Genomic DNA, 14,897 nt, shown 5'->3' on the forward strand with positions numbered 1-14,897 from the left:
CAGCATTCAAAGAGGGATCCGAGCCTCATCAGTTTCTATGAACATCTTGTAGGTTCCAGAGAGAGAAGCCTCTTAAGTGATTTCTTTAGTATTTTGGTTAATCTTCTGATATATCTTGAGTGTGCAAGTTTCTATATATGGAAAACTATATTTGCTGCATTTTAAAATAACTTTGTTATTAATTTGTTTTCAGAAGAACTACAATTCCTTGCTTTTCTAAGTACAAGATACCACAGTGGAGCTTAAGGTCTCTTTCAATTTGATGGTACTCTTGTATACACTTTTGCACTTGAGAAGCTTTGACTGAAATATATTTATGTGTGTATAAGTTTTTAATCTTTTCATCTCCTTTTTATATACTAGATCACTGAAGAAGATGGATGGTAAAAACGTGTTTGGTTATTTCTAGTGTTGAATGATACGGTTATACAATTTGATTTTGCTCCTTGCTGTTGCTTTAATGACTGTATGTTTGTAGCCTTCGTAGATAAAATGTTAGCAGACTTTGGAAATTGTTACTCTTCCCTGCTTATCCCACACATTTTATTCCTTCTTGGTTTGGGGTAGAGATACACCTCCCACTTGTCTTAGTAGCAGCCAGGAGCTGATCTCACTCAAGAGAACCGTCCTGGTTACTTTCACGTCCACACTAGTTCTTTTATCATAGGAGGAGCTGGCGTAGTTTGTCTGTCTACCTTTTCCACAAAGCCTTTCCACCAATTCTCAATTCTGCTGCTCTGATCCTCAGACAGAAATCAGATATTTCCTCTGACAGATAAACTTCACTGCCGGACAATGTCTAAATGTAACACCTGGCTGTCTTGTTGTACTCGTTTACCTGCCTGTGATCCCACGTGCATCTCCATTAATGTTCCTTCTCATCCTAGTCAGTGTGGCAGGTTTTGCAGCCTCTTGCCACACCGCTTGGCATCGCCTCCAGGGATCGCAACTGCATGTAGCAACTGATGGATGGACCCAGCATCCTGCAGTGCTTCTCCCCGAGGCTGCTCTTGCCAACGTGGATTATGAGAACATAGGAGTGCGCAGCTCTGGCATCGCCTTTTGTTAAAGCAGCAGCAGCAGCAGCAGCAGCTGACCCTAAGGATTTTGGGAAAGCTGAACAAACATGTGCTAGCTCCATTGTTGCCATTTCAGCCGCATTCCTAAGCCATTGGTAATCATGTAGCTCCACCCAGAACATCAAACTGTGCCTACAGATTTAAGATCTGGGAGGGATGAGTAACGAGCACTAACTTGTAGCAAAACGCAAATAAGTAGGACTGTGATCCAGTCACCTTCTGCCCCTACACTCCACTGACGGCAGTCTTGAATGCGTGCCCTCTAAACCGCCCTGAACAGTCCCAGTGGGACTCTTGATATATAAACCTTTATAAATGCTCAGCTTCCAGTGACCCGCTGTCTAAGCTGCACCTTCCCCTGTTTCCAGTTGCTTCCCTAAAGTGTAGCAGTGGTCCTTGATTTTTACTGCATGTTCAGCATCATATGTATGTTTTAAAATTTTTCACACCTTATATTTCCGTTTTTTCCTGCAAGAAACCAACAAGGCAGCTTACAAAATCCCCTCCTCTTCGTTCTGTCATCATCCTAACCCTGCGGGAGCGGCTGGCCTGAGAGTCAGTGACCGGCCCATCACTAATCGAGTTTCACAGCTGAGGGTGGACCTGGACCTTGGTTGTTTGAGTCTAGCACTCTAATTGCATTTCTGAACATTCCCAGTTACGAGAACACGTGGAGTCAGAGATGCAGTTTAAGTCCATCGTTGTCCTTGGGCTTCAGGAGGCAGTTGTTCCTATGCCCCATTCAGTATTAGAAGTTGTAACAGGCTTAGATCTGCCTTCCTGCTTCAGACATTCAAGATGACTTGCATGCAACTTTTTCAAATGGTTAAATTTAAATGTCAGGAAACATTAAAATTGGCAAAATATTAAACACAAATTCATAATAATGTCAGGCATAATAAATCTAGACATTGACCAGGTGAAAGCTCTGCAGCATGGAGGCTGCAGTCGAGGGTTGGGAAATGCCTCTTGTTTGAAACCGTGGAGGGCTGCTTCCAGTTAGTAACAGATGATTAGATGGTGGATGGACCAGTGGTCAGTTTGGTAAAAGACAGATTCCTTTGTTCATGTGATCAACCAGTACTACCTACTACGGGGGTGAGCAGGAGGGGTAGATGGGTTTTCTGGAGCAGGGCACTGCGCAGTCTCGACGAGGCCCTTCATGGGCCTTGGCTGACTGCACGTCACGTGATTGCTGCACACAGGCCTTGTCAGCTGATCGAAGTAGACGGGCAGGTTAAAGAGAAGGTTCCCTCAAATATCTTGTTCTTATGCTGTTTAGAGCTTAAGAACTGTTTAAAAGCAATAATGAGCCTGGAAAACTGATATAAAAAAAGAATCGTATGATCCAAGAAACTGAATTTGATCAAATTTTTGCTGCTGCATTTTATGCCTCTTAAAACCTCTGAAAGTTTTTCTAAGGCAGCTGCATGTAGAACACATCAGAGTAGTTTGATCTTGAAGTAGCTGAGGCATGTGTGAATTATAGGTGCAGTTGCCTTATCACTGGTTCAGAGGTGCTTGCTGGGACACACATTTCATTCACCACATTTTCTCATGTGTGCATTTTATTTATTAAAAGCTTTTCTAGCCTATCCACTACAGAAGTCTTGGGACAGCATACAAAAAATGAGTAGAATAAAACAGACACCACAGCATCTGACAATTAATATATGTACCAAAACCCCAGTTAAAATCAATTAAACATTAAAATAGGAAAATAAAAAGAATATTTTGACGCCAAATATTGACGCCAAAAAGGATATGTGTGCGCGCACGCATGTGCATGCATATACCCACCCAAGGTCGCAAGTGGCCATTGACAGACAGATCTGCCTCTTCCTTTGTGAGAGGTTCAGTGCCTTTCCTTTCTATATGAGAAAGGTTGGACACAAAGTACTTTGTAACCTGCAAAGCATGATCTATATAACACATAATTAACGGGTAGCTGAGAGTCAATTAAAAAGTGGTTCTGGCACATGCATACACATACAGTCTACCTCACAAGTTATGCAGAAAACCCACTGGGTATAGACAACTATTGCTCAATGTTTATAGACTAAATAGCATCCATACAGTAGTACCAGTACTAAGATTATGTTCCATTCACTTCAATATTTATTTATTTATTTATTTATTTATTTATTAAAACATTTTTATGCCGCCCCATTCGCCGAAGCCTCGGGGCGGCTTACAACAAAAAGTTAAAATAACATTTTAAAATATAAACAGTAAAATACAAATATATAATATAAAACATACAATATAAAACAAGCCGCCCTGGCCAAATAAAATTCAATATATAGATCCCCTTATCGTAAGAATTTCAGATGAGTAATAAAGCATTTTATATAGAGGGTGTCATTCTGCTCGATCAGTCTTCTTCAACCCATAATACAAATTGGTATAACCACTCAAATTTTGAGAAATTCCAGAGTTAAAACCAAAGTGAAATAGAGAATTCACAGTGAGAAGGGTTTGTGTTGATTGGGTAACTTGGTATTCTTTATACAGTGGCTGTCCAGGTCCTCTCTCACGCCAGTGGCAGCAGCATGCAAAACCAGGAGGGTGATGAACATAGAATTCCATGCCTGGACTTGTGCCAGCCAGGTGAGCCAGCCAGTGGCAACTGCCTCGCTTCTCCTGCAGGCTAGACCTGTGGGAAGTTCAGTATGTGTTCCTGCTTGCATGCATATACCTTCTTGCCCTTGTACTCAGCAGACAGCGAATGAGCAACTGGAGTATATCTGGTGAATGAGCTCATGGGCATAGCATTTCTCACACATCAAGTGTTTCCTGCTGAGAGCAAAGAATTAGCTTGCTTTAATGGCAAAAAGAAACTCTACCAGAACACTAGTTTTTTGTATCACACTACAGCTCATGGTATGCTAGGTGCAGTGATGGGTTAAGGGATATGATGTATCTGGGTAAAGCTTGATTTTTTAGCTGAAGAAAGGAAGAGTAAGCATCTGGGCATCTGCTAAGTAAACAGCAGCATTATTTGGTATAAGTTTAAATTAGTCTGTGTATGACAGTATTAATTATGTGAGAATTAAAAATGCTTTGGAGTTCCAGCAGAAAAAAATTAAAGTAAGCCAGTTGAGATAGTTATGCTAGGCTTGGAGTGAAGGCATAGTTGCAGCTTCTGAAACAAGATAGCTAAGGCTTGTAAGTCCAGAAGTAAGAAGAAAAGGTATTGCATACCCTTAAGAAGCTGAATATGCTTGGATCCATTTAAATCTAGTGGACCCAATCCTGAGGATATTTCCTTGGAGGTAAATTCCATTTATTTTGGTGTAAATTCATTGCAGACATATGGATACACTTAAGTACATTTGGAGCTTTAACATACTTTGATGGGAATTTTATTGTAAACTGCTTTGAGGGCCTGGATTATTATTCAGGCTCCATATAATTCTAAATTCATTCCCATGGGTCTAATTCATATAGTTTATAACCTCTGTGTTCGTTACAGAATTGAGAATAGCACAGATTAAACCTGGGGATTTTACATGTGCAAAACATGTGCTCTGCTACTGAACTTTGCTCAGTTATGAACACTGTCATAAACACCTTCCCTTTCTGTTTCTAGCTAAGACAAAGGTGGACAAGTGTGCGAGGGTTGGGGGCCATTTCTCTGCCTGGATTTTACCGTCCTTGTGGGTTAAAATCCATGGGGTGCTGCACCTTATGTATGCCCCCTTTCAATGTTTGTTTCATGTTGGTGTTGCTCTTTAGCACCACAGAGTGCTGAAAGGATTTAATTTAGCTTGTCTAGAGGCTGAACTCAGTAGTGCTACAGTGCTATCCTCCCAGCTCTGTTTAGCCATTGCCAAATTCAGTGGGCAGCAAGGGGCGACAAGGCCTCTGAGCTAGGAGTGGCAGGCATCATGCACAGTGCTGTACATTCTAAAATATCATGTAGGGTCTGATACTCAGAATATGGCAATAGCAGACACCGCCTACACTTCCAAACTCGTCGAGGTCTCTCTAATCCCTCTGACTGCAGTAGTGTGTCTAGTCTTCTATTCTCAACCATTTAATCCTTCTATATCTCTCCTCTGTCTGTGTTGCCATGTCTTTCTCCGTTTTTGCTTGCTTCTTTTGTTCCATTGCTGCTTCTGTTCCCTTCCTGGAGTTTGCACAGGTGTTCTGTAGGATTCATTTCTTTCCATTTTAGTAACCATCATTTGTCAAGATTAGATTTCTTCCCTATTCTTGGTCTGGTTTTGGAAAGCAGGTGGTAGTTTCTGAGAAGTAAAGGAAATTTAACTATTTTCAGACTTTTCTCAGCAACCAACTGCATCTCAAAAACAAACTGCTGTATTCAGGAAGTTTGTTGGGCGGAATGGATCTTTCTATTGTTTGAGCCAGTATGTGAGCTCTTCAAAGGGGAGAAGAGCTGTATTTTACTTTAATGTGCTATTTAATGGCAACATCTGAATGTCCTGTGAATCTGAATTAGGACAAGTTCCTTAATCACACACCACATTGTAGGTTTTGGTATAATTTGTTCAGGGGATCATCCCTTTACATCTGCTGAACAGATGGCAAATTTCTGCCTGCTTTTGCTTTGAGCAAGCTGCTACTTCTTGCAGCAGGGTGCCCAGGTAAGACTGCTTGAGTAGGGAAGATCCCGACAAATTGTGGATTGTGGCAGTGCCTCCCCAGTGGAATATCTGCTCCTGCATGTGGTAGAACAAAAAAAGGTCTCTCTGAAATTGCGGCACGGGCTCCTGCCTCTCCATCTTTAAGCCTAGGAACAACAGCCTCTTTATTAGAAATGTATGTTACACTCATTGGGTACAAGATCATGGAAAAAGACCTATTAAAATGCTTTCCAAGTGTGTGTTGTGTTAAGAGTTCTCTGTTCTAGTTCTGCAAATGCCATGGGTATTTACTTGCTTTCTCAGCCAGGGGCCAGGGTCCTTCCTGTTCAGCTATGCCCTCCCTCCCTCCCTCCCTCCCTCCCTCGCTCCCTGTGCGTGCGTGTGCAGCCTTGTCATCCACTTCCCCAGACTGTCTGCCAAGTAAATCAGTATGAGGGAGAATGGAAAAGGCGGCTTAGCAAGTATCTGCATGGCCCAGCAAGCAAGTGCCTGGATTGGTGGGGGAAGCCTGCACTAGGAGGTTCTCTGGTGGATGCCTAGGAAGCTCCATTTTGAAATCTCAGTGATACCTGCAGGAACAGGATGGGCCTGGAGCCAAGCAGCTCTCTGAGGTAGTGGTAATCTCATTAAGAAGTGGCACGGAGGCCAGCTAAGTCTTTCCTCTTCTCTGGAGAGAAACCCTGACCTGGATAATAGTTCTGAAGGTTTGGAAAGCTATTTGGCTTTCTTCTCCTCACAGCTCCTCATGTCTCGTGCAGTCAAGCAGTTTTCTAGCAGGAAAACCTACCTTCTTAGTATGAGCACTTGAAGGCACAAGAAGCATTTATCTGTTTAGTGGTTTATGGCTCCTTCAGAAGTGGCTATTAATCTTCAGTGCTCTGCAAGGTGAGGACAGCAGCAGCTGCAGGACTCTTTCATCTTCGTGAGGCAAAAAAGCAGGAATTTCAATGCTTAATATAAAACTTGCACTTTTTTCTTAATAATACTGCTTCAGATAATACTGTTTCTCCAGAATTCTCAGATTGAATGTTGAGATGTAGGGGGAAAGTCTTTCCTAGCATCCTGAAGCCTCGCCTTTCAGTTGCATACACCAAACACTTCTCTGTTTGTTCTGCTATCAGAGACTGTGCAATGAGCACATAATGTGGTGTTGGGGTATAATTGCTTTCCTTCTTTCCTACTGGTGGCTTTACTGCTTTACTGCAATATATACGGCCCGTTTTCACTGCATATAAAGTAGCTGCAAAGTCTGTGCATGGACATTTCAGAATAATGTCTTTAGGAATTTATGGAAAAATAAAAAAAATTTAAGAAAAATATACAAGAAGTGAACTCTACAACACTTTAGTTTTAGACTTAGTATAGAGAACGGATGTATTTTATTTGGCCCGTAGAACATCAGTGCTGGGAACCTCTGTGGCTGGTTGACCTCTACCATGAATTTAAGTATTTTTCATAAGAACTAGATACCTACTAATATATTTTTTATCAGCTGACATTGATTTTGAACAAATTTAGTTGTGTTTAGATTCCTGTTCAACAATATGGAATTTTCTGATGAATATTCTAGTACCCTGAAAATTTAACCTTAAGAGTTGTGTGGGCACATGGATTAAGATTGGCCAACAGTCTCTCCTAAGAGGAGATTTTGTATGTTGCAGAGTGTTTTCTGTCTGAGGAATGTTGCTGTGTGGAGTATGGAGAGTTCTGCCTGAGTGCAGGGAGTGATGGCAGATGTCCAATAAATCCCCTCCAGCCGAAGAATTTCGATGTTCTCTGACTCTTTATACCTTGCCTGTCTGCTCACAAACTGCTCCTAGCTGAGGTGTGGTTCTGAGTATTACCTAGTTGGAGCTGGGCGAGCCTCCGCTGTTGCTGGAAATTGAGCAGTCAGAACGCTGGGCTGGGGGCAATGCAGGTTTCGTTCCCACTCACCCACAGGCCTCACCTGGGAACTTTGTGCCAGTCCCTGGCTGTCAGCTTAACCTGTCTCATAGGGTTGTTCTGATGATAAGATTAAGGGCAGTTGGAGGATTATTTAAGCTGCCTTGAGTTTCTCGAAGGAAAAAAATCAGTATATTAATATACTAAATAAGTAAACGAGGCAGCAGTGTTAGTGGACCTAGGAGAGAGCCTGCTAGCAGAACACTGGGGAGGCGGGGCCTTTAGCCATTTGGAATATTAACAATATTATGAGCACACAAAAGAGCTGTCGTGGAGGTATGCAGAATCGCAAAACGCATGCGCACACACAATCCCCTGTCAGCACATACAGGAAACACCTGCCCCCCCCCCCCAAATTACTGGCTTTTGGTCTTCACTGTTTCCCCCTCACCACCGTTTGCCAGGCAGCGGTGATGTGGGCCCATTCCCCTTTTTTCCCTTTTCCCCTTTTTGGGACTTCTTCAAAACTAATAATTAAGTCCCAGCTGCCTGCCATCTTCCTTTATAATGCCTCTGGGTCCTCACCAGGCTCAGAGGCATTCATGGGAAATTAAGATGGAAACAACTCCAGGGCCTTCTGTTTGTATTGATCTCAGCCGCCTGTATGGATTCTGAAAGCATTTTTAAACGGTTGGGGTGGGTCATGTTACTCAGTGTGTGCCTCAGCAGGTGTTCCAGTGAGGAGAACATTATATGGAAGAACCCTTTTCACTTTTGGATAATTAACATTTGTTTGTGACATCAGCCGGTGGACCCATATGTGTATTGTGTGATCTTCCTTTATTCTTTACTACTGATGAATTCTTGTGCCAATATTTACTGTCTTTCTCACTTGCTGCCTTAGCAGTGGCTCTGATATTGAAGTTATTAGTACTGTGGGGCCAGATTTTTTCTGGGGCCTGATGTGTTTTCAAGGCACAAACAAGTATTACTCCTTAAACAGGTAATATACAAATTTCTGTGTGAATGCAGTGAATTACACAGAGGTCACTGCACAGTGCTATTCCTGCAAATAATTTGAGTCTAGAAGTTTGGAGTTCAGCTATGTTATAGATACCTTGCTCTTCAGTCACCCATATGTGTGAGTCACAGAGACCCTTGGTTGATCAGGTGAGTATATGTGAATTATCACAGCCTAGTCTCTCCATTCCAATGCTGTGATTTCAACAGCTGGTTCTTTGTTAATAGGGAAAAGTTCATTGTTTTTCCAGGAGTGAAATTCATCTCAGGTAAGAACAGCTGTTTAGATTTTGTGTTCTGCTGTTTCTTGGTTGCAAGATTGCAGCTTTTGATGCTATGCCCCTCCCAGTTTTTAGAAATTGTGTGTATCAAAAAATGGGAAGGGGGAAAAGCGGGGACAGACTAGGAACTCACACGGTAGTTATCTAAGCACTTTTCATCTTGATGCCCAAAACTGGGAGGAGCTGCTACCACCACGGCCTGTTGAAGTGCTGGTAGGCAAAAGTCTTCTAGGTTGGCCTGTGCGGATACCTAGGATTCCCATGGTCTCAAGTGCTTCTTAACAGAGGATCCAAGTGCATAGAGGGTTATGTGGTGTTGGTCAGACCTTCAGAATTCTCAGGCCTGCCTTGATATTTTTTTAATGAACCCTTTCTTCTTTTACGGTAAAAAGAAGCAATATAAATATAGAAAACAAAGACTACTAACCTGTGCATTGCACTAGTGCAGTGTAGTCAGTTTAGGCAGTTGTAGTTGGACTCAGTTGCTGTATTCTGAGATTGCTGAAGTATGTAGGGCTGGGTGCAAAACTCCATTTAAAGTGTTGGAGGAATTCCAAGTGTTTATAAATAACTGCTTGCCAACTGTTTGTGGCAAGTATGGATTGGCTCCAGGTGATGAGGTGAGGAAAGCAGGCAGTGATATTGAGTGGTTGCCCCTTGCAACATTGTCCTCAATGGCTAGACCAGCCTGCACCAAATGATGCCGAGGATTTTGTTAGCCTTCAGGTAATGGAACCTGCTGCCCACCCCTTTTCCTCTTCTGTAGGCAAGAGCAGCCTTTGCACACCCACATTTAACATGTTGAGTCCTGCAGTGCTCATTTCAGCAAGGATCAGGCTTGACAATTTGTGAAAGTACCCCAAGAAGCATGGGGGAAATGGATGGCTTTGCAAAAATGAGCTCTCGCAAACGTCAAGTACAGATTTCTCTGCATTTGGCGATGGGGATGTTGCCCCTACCACTGTTGTTCTGCTCTCTGCTGCAGCACAGTGCTTGATTAGAGTTGAAATGATTGTGCCAGCGTTTCACAGGGTGTAGTGTGGGGTGCATTGTTTTTATTATTTCTATTTATCCCAGCTTCCCCCCATGAAACTCACAGGATTGTGTACAGGGTTCCTGGGCGGTCTCCCTTGCAGGCAATATGTATTCTAATTTATGAGAGGAACAGAGCTGAATAACAGTAGAGTTTAAAAATGTATAAAGGTCAGCAGCCATATCTTTCTGTTCCTATGATCTTTTGTGCAACCTGAGATCTCTTTGTGCTGAGACACATTTACCTAATTAAACAGTTTTAACACCTTCCCCATTCCCTTCTAAGATTATTACACATTACAGATCCAGACTCTTTCATTTTGCCCAGCAAATTCTATTCTCTTCACCCTGGATGAAAGATTCTGTGAAACACTGAGCCTAATAGAAGAGAGTTGATGAACTTGAAAGCGTAGTTGGTCCTAATAATGTTATTATTCTACGGTTAATAATGGCCATATATTGTTACTGCTTTTTGATAATATTGATGGGTCTTCTGGTATTTATTTATTTTTCAATTGATATCCTGCCTTTTTCCTACAAAGGGCTCGAGGCAGCTTACACCTCTTCCTCCATCTTATCCCCACAACAACCCTGTGAGGTAGGTTGGGCTGAGAGTCTGTGACTGGCCCAAAGTCACCCAGTTGGCTCCATGGTTGAGCGGGGACTCGAACCTGGATTGTCTGAGTCCCAGTCCCATGGGTTGGCTCAGGCACTACATAGATGTAGCTTAGTGGTTTTCTTGGAAAAGATACTGAGAACATTTTAACAGCACACCACTTCAATAAATGGCATGGAGGCTACTTGAGCCATAAGGAAGCTTATTAACTGTGCAGGCCTCCTGAACTAAGGAGTTCCTCGTTCCTCAACTTATTATGGCTTTGATCTCAGTAGCTAATGGATAGATAGGTGGTGAGTCAGTAAGCTGTCCTCACGTATCTGCTTTACCCAATTAAAGAAGACACTTTAACAGACAGGCTTTCTCTGGAATTCATATTTGCTGCTCTTTAATCCACTGGTAGAGGGAATGCTGCTATTGGCCATTAAAATCTAGTTAGAAGGATACTGTTAGCTGGGCATGTTTGTCAGCATATGTAACAACTGCTTCCTAGGCACTGCATTAGACAAAGGCATAACGGTATCAGATTAAAGGGCTGCGTATGAACGTTGTGTTCTCCTAACTATTCTGGTTGCAGTTGTGGTGCTTCATAGGAGAGATCATCCCAGCCCGTGGGAAAAAACAATTCTATCAAGAGCATCTTGTGGGCCACCATATGGGATTGCTAATGAAATAGAAATATGCAAGTATGGGTGTCGGGTGCTTGTCATTTAGCAATAACTCCATTTGTTAAAGGACCAAGATGCTGAGCTGGCCGGTGCCTGCACTACACGTATCTCTGTGTTACGTGCTCCTGTTCTCTCACCACTCCTCCTAACCCGTGTCAGTCTTCCCTTTTGGCACTTTGGTTGCCTAAATTATTAATAAATAAAACGCTACCACTACTATTTAGCACTTAGCACAATTTATTAAACTTATATCTTACCTTTCTTCTATGGAACGCAAAACCATATACATAGGAGTCCCAAATGGTTCCCCATTCAGGCATTCACAGCAAGGATACCCTTATTACTTTGTTAATAAAGTTGGAAGGAGACCTCATTCTTGGATACTTTTAACGAACTGGAAAATACTGTACTTTGTCTTTTGGCTTGCACAGGATAAGCTTTGGCTTTTATCCTTTCCTTTAGGAAATACAGAAAACATCATTGAGATGTTACAGTGCTAATTGTGGCCATTTTATAAACAATTGTCTGTGAATAATAGATGCAGATGGATCAGAAGGACTTTCTGATGCTTTCTAGGCTGAGAGGTGAAATGGGAAAAAAGCAGGTATATTGATGTACTCTGTTCCATATTGTTGTTAGTAGGATAGATTTCAAGGTCCGGGTACTGATGAGTCGAACAGCTTGCAGTCTGTGGAGACTGAATTAATTCTAAAATGGATTTGGAGAGGAAGGTAGCTGATCTTACATTTCCATTTATGTTAAAGGGACATTAAAAGAAGGTGATGAATCTTTGTTAGGCAGGCTATTGTGCTCTCCTGTTAGCCATGTCTCTTGCATGCCTCAGTATCTAGTATTACAGCAGTTCATACTTTTAGCTGGTTTTGGAAACCAAGAGAAATGTTCCCATGCAAGAGCACGGCAGTAGCGAGGAGGCCAGGAGCAACCCGCTTCTCCTGCTCTCGAGCTCTCAAGCGTTGGGCAGGCAGGAGGCGTCTCCCCAACAGTTACGAAGTGCATCGCTAACTTTGGCGGAGGACAAATAGGGTTGTTTTGCTACTGGGTGAACCAGGCATTCTGAGTGCATCACAGCCCACTGCCCCAGTGGCCAGCCGTAGCCTTTAGCTTGAGCTGAACAGGAAGCCATCGCTGTAGTCGTATTGTGCTTGAATGAGTTCCCGGGTTACTTTCAGTGGGGATGGTGGGCTTCCATTTCCTGATTTGGTAAGGCATGCTCATGAGCCAGGATCTGTTGTTGTTGTTTCTAATCCAGAGGATATTAGTAGAGCAATACTGGAGTTCGGGCTGGCTTTCATTCCAATCTAACTAGACTATGTACTACAGAGCTAAGTAGGTACAAATAAACCATGGAGAAACTGTAGCAGGTGCAGCAAATGCATTAATGTAGTAAAGAGGGAAACAGCAGTAGCAGAAGTGAGAAGCTATTAAACCATGAAGGGAAGCGTTACCTGCAGGTACCAAGTTATCTGGTGAATGGTTTTTTTCAAATGCTCAGCATCATCCATTCCATCTCACCCAGCTTGGCCTTTTGCAGCTTGGCCTTTTGCTTTTTTAACCAGATGCCAGTCTTAGAAATTGTGCAAAAGTCCCTCCTGTTTGCGATGTAAAAAGTCATGTGGCACATCACCTTTGACAAGATGCATTCTGTCTCCTCTGGGTTCCCTGAACAGGCAGGGTTATCTCCAGCAGTGGTTGTAAAACTTCTGCTGTTGGCCTGTACCTGGCAGAGTGGAACATTTGCTTAGTTGCCTCTGCCTTGCACAGGGCTGGTGGTACCTAGGAATTTGTGGCAGTGTAGCCGACTTTGCCCACATGGGTTATATTTTTTATTTATTAATTTACTTACGTAGCACATTTCAGTTGCTAACATTGTCTGGGCAGTTCACAAAAGTTTAAAAACTCCAGAGTATCCAAAATAAAATGTAGCACTTTAAAAACATGTGAGCTGTTCTATGCATGTGGCAGGGAACTGTGCTCGATGGCACTTATCATCAGGGGACGTACGTTCTTGCCCCACATCCCCACCCCATTGTGACCATTCTACCTGTCTGTTATCCACAGAGGAACATGAATGCCATCCTCAATATGAGAAGCCCTGGAACCTTCTGCTCATAAACACGTGCATTTTGAGTTGGATTAGTAGTTGGCGCATTGCACAGTGAATTTTTTGGATACAAATCTAAACAAACCATATGTCTAAACAAACCATATTTCTACATGTTAATAACTCTCTTGGTGCTGCCATCTTGCTTATAATTAAAGCCACATGTGAATGAAAAAAAGATTAGAAGGTAAGCTTTGTCTAGTTGGTTTTGGTTCCAGGCTGTTCCTTATTGTTCTACCTCCTTGCCAGATTTGACTTCATTGAAGATTTGATTAGTGTGGTAACTTTATCTTGTATACCTACTTCTTTCTGCTGACTATTTCCGAATGCTTACATTTTGCAATGTAAAATTTAAAACTTTAGCCAAGAACTTTTACTAGGTTTAAACCATATGTATTGTTACATATTTGTATCAAAAATCTGAGTGTGTGTGTAAAAGTACAAACCTCAGACTATCATTGTTAATGACATAGTTTGGATGCCTCATTTGAGGGCAGGGTGTTGTATGTGACTGCAAGATGTTTTCCTGAAAGAGACAGAGGCACTTCAGTAATCTTTTGTATTTGTTCAGTCTTCCAAGCAATCTGCCCTGATTTGGCAGTTTTTCTCTCTGAAACTGCATCAGTATATAGTTTAGTTAGCTTGCATGTTTGTGTTTATTTTCTGTTTGCCATGTCAGACTTGGTTAGTTTATTTTTCTCAAGAGTTATGTCACCTAGGGCTCAGTGTAAGAGGATTGTTTGTTCAGCTAGACTAACCCTTAGATCTGCAGGTCTGTGACAAAAGGTTAATGATATACCGCAAGACTTGGATTTCTTGTTGAATATTTTGATGAAAAATCCAGAGGCATAAGACACACTGGCTGTACACTATGAATGCTGGAGACCAGTGTAGGGTCAACAAGTTTTCTGCACACACATGATCCTTCCAGGTGTGTGGTATTGTGTCTTTCCTTATATTTATCTTTGTCTGTTTATCTTCCTTTCTCTGGCTCCCCATGCGTGTACCTGCTGATGCAATTCTAGCAAGATATGTCTACAGTCTCTGCAACTGTCACGCCAACCTCTCAGTCTGTCTTGTTCAGCTTCTCCCTGGCTGTGTATTAACCTGCTAGTGGCTAGTATAGTAGGATTTACATGTTCTTATTTAACTGATCAGGGCATTTGAAGCTGCAAACATAGAATCTAAACTGCAGAAACCCACTATAGCTATTAACCTAGTATTTTTCTGTTGTCGTACTCCTTGTTGTGCCTTTTTGAGCCACTTCTTTCCTGTGACTGCTTCTGTAGAAGAACGATAATAGCAAATATACTTCTAGAGGGGGAAAAGGCAACTTAAGTGATGAAGGGGTTAGAACACTGGCCCTGCGAGTAAAGGCTGAACTTTTGCTGGAGCAAGGGGATTTTTATCGCAGAATGCAAGATCTTTGAGGCAGAGTGCTGCCGCCACTTTTGTTTTTCTGCCATTGAATAATCAAAACACTCTAGATGGTTCACAGGCAGATTAATAGAGTAAATAACATGCAAATACATTAATAAAAATGAATGCAATATAATACTACATACGAATCTAATACAAAATGTAG

At 42.1% G+C, this 14,897-nt stretch overlaps 1 protein-coding gene across 6 annotated transcripts in view; it reads left to right on the forward strand.

The window, feature by feature from the left end:
* ZNF609 (zinc finger protein 609) overlaps positions 1–14,897 on the forward strand; it is a 90,793-nt gene that overhangs the window by 37,826 nt on the left and 38,070 nt on the right. Inside the window, exon 2 of one of the 6 annotated variants that reach the window (XM_044450571.1) lies at positions 3,594–3,689. The exons of the other annotated variants lie outside the window; for them this stretch is intronic. Within the exon in view, the coding sequence (XP_044306506.1) occupies positions 3,651–3,689 (39 nt within the window). The 5' untranslated portion in view covers positions 3,594–3,650. The remainder of the gene's footprint in view (positions 1–3,593; positions 3,690–14,897) is intronic. 6 annotated transcript variants of the gene reach the window in all.

The sequence above is a fragment of the Varanus komodoensis genome, unplaced genomic scaffold, assembly GCF_004798865.1.
Source record: "Varanus komodoensis strain SLA01 unplaced genomic scaffold, ASM479886v1 scaffold67, whole genome shotgun sequence".
NCBI classification, from domain to species: Eukaryota; Metazoa; Chordata; class Lepidosauria; order Squamata; family Varanidae; genus Varanus; species Varanus komodoensis.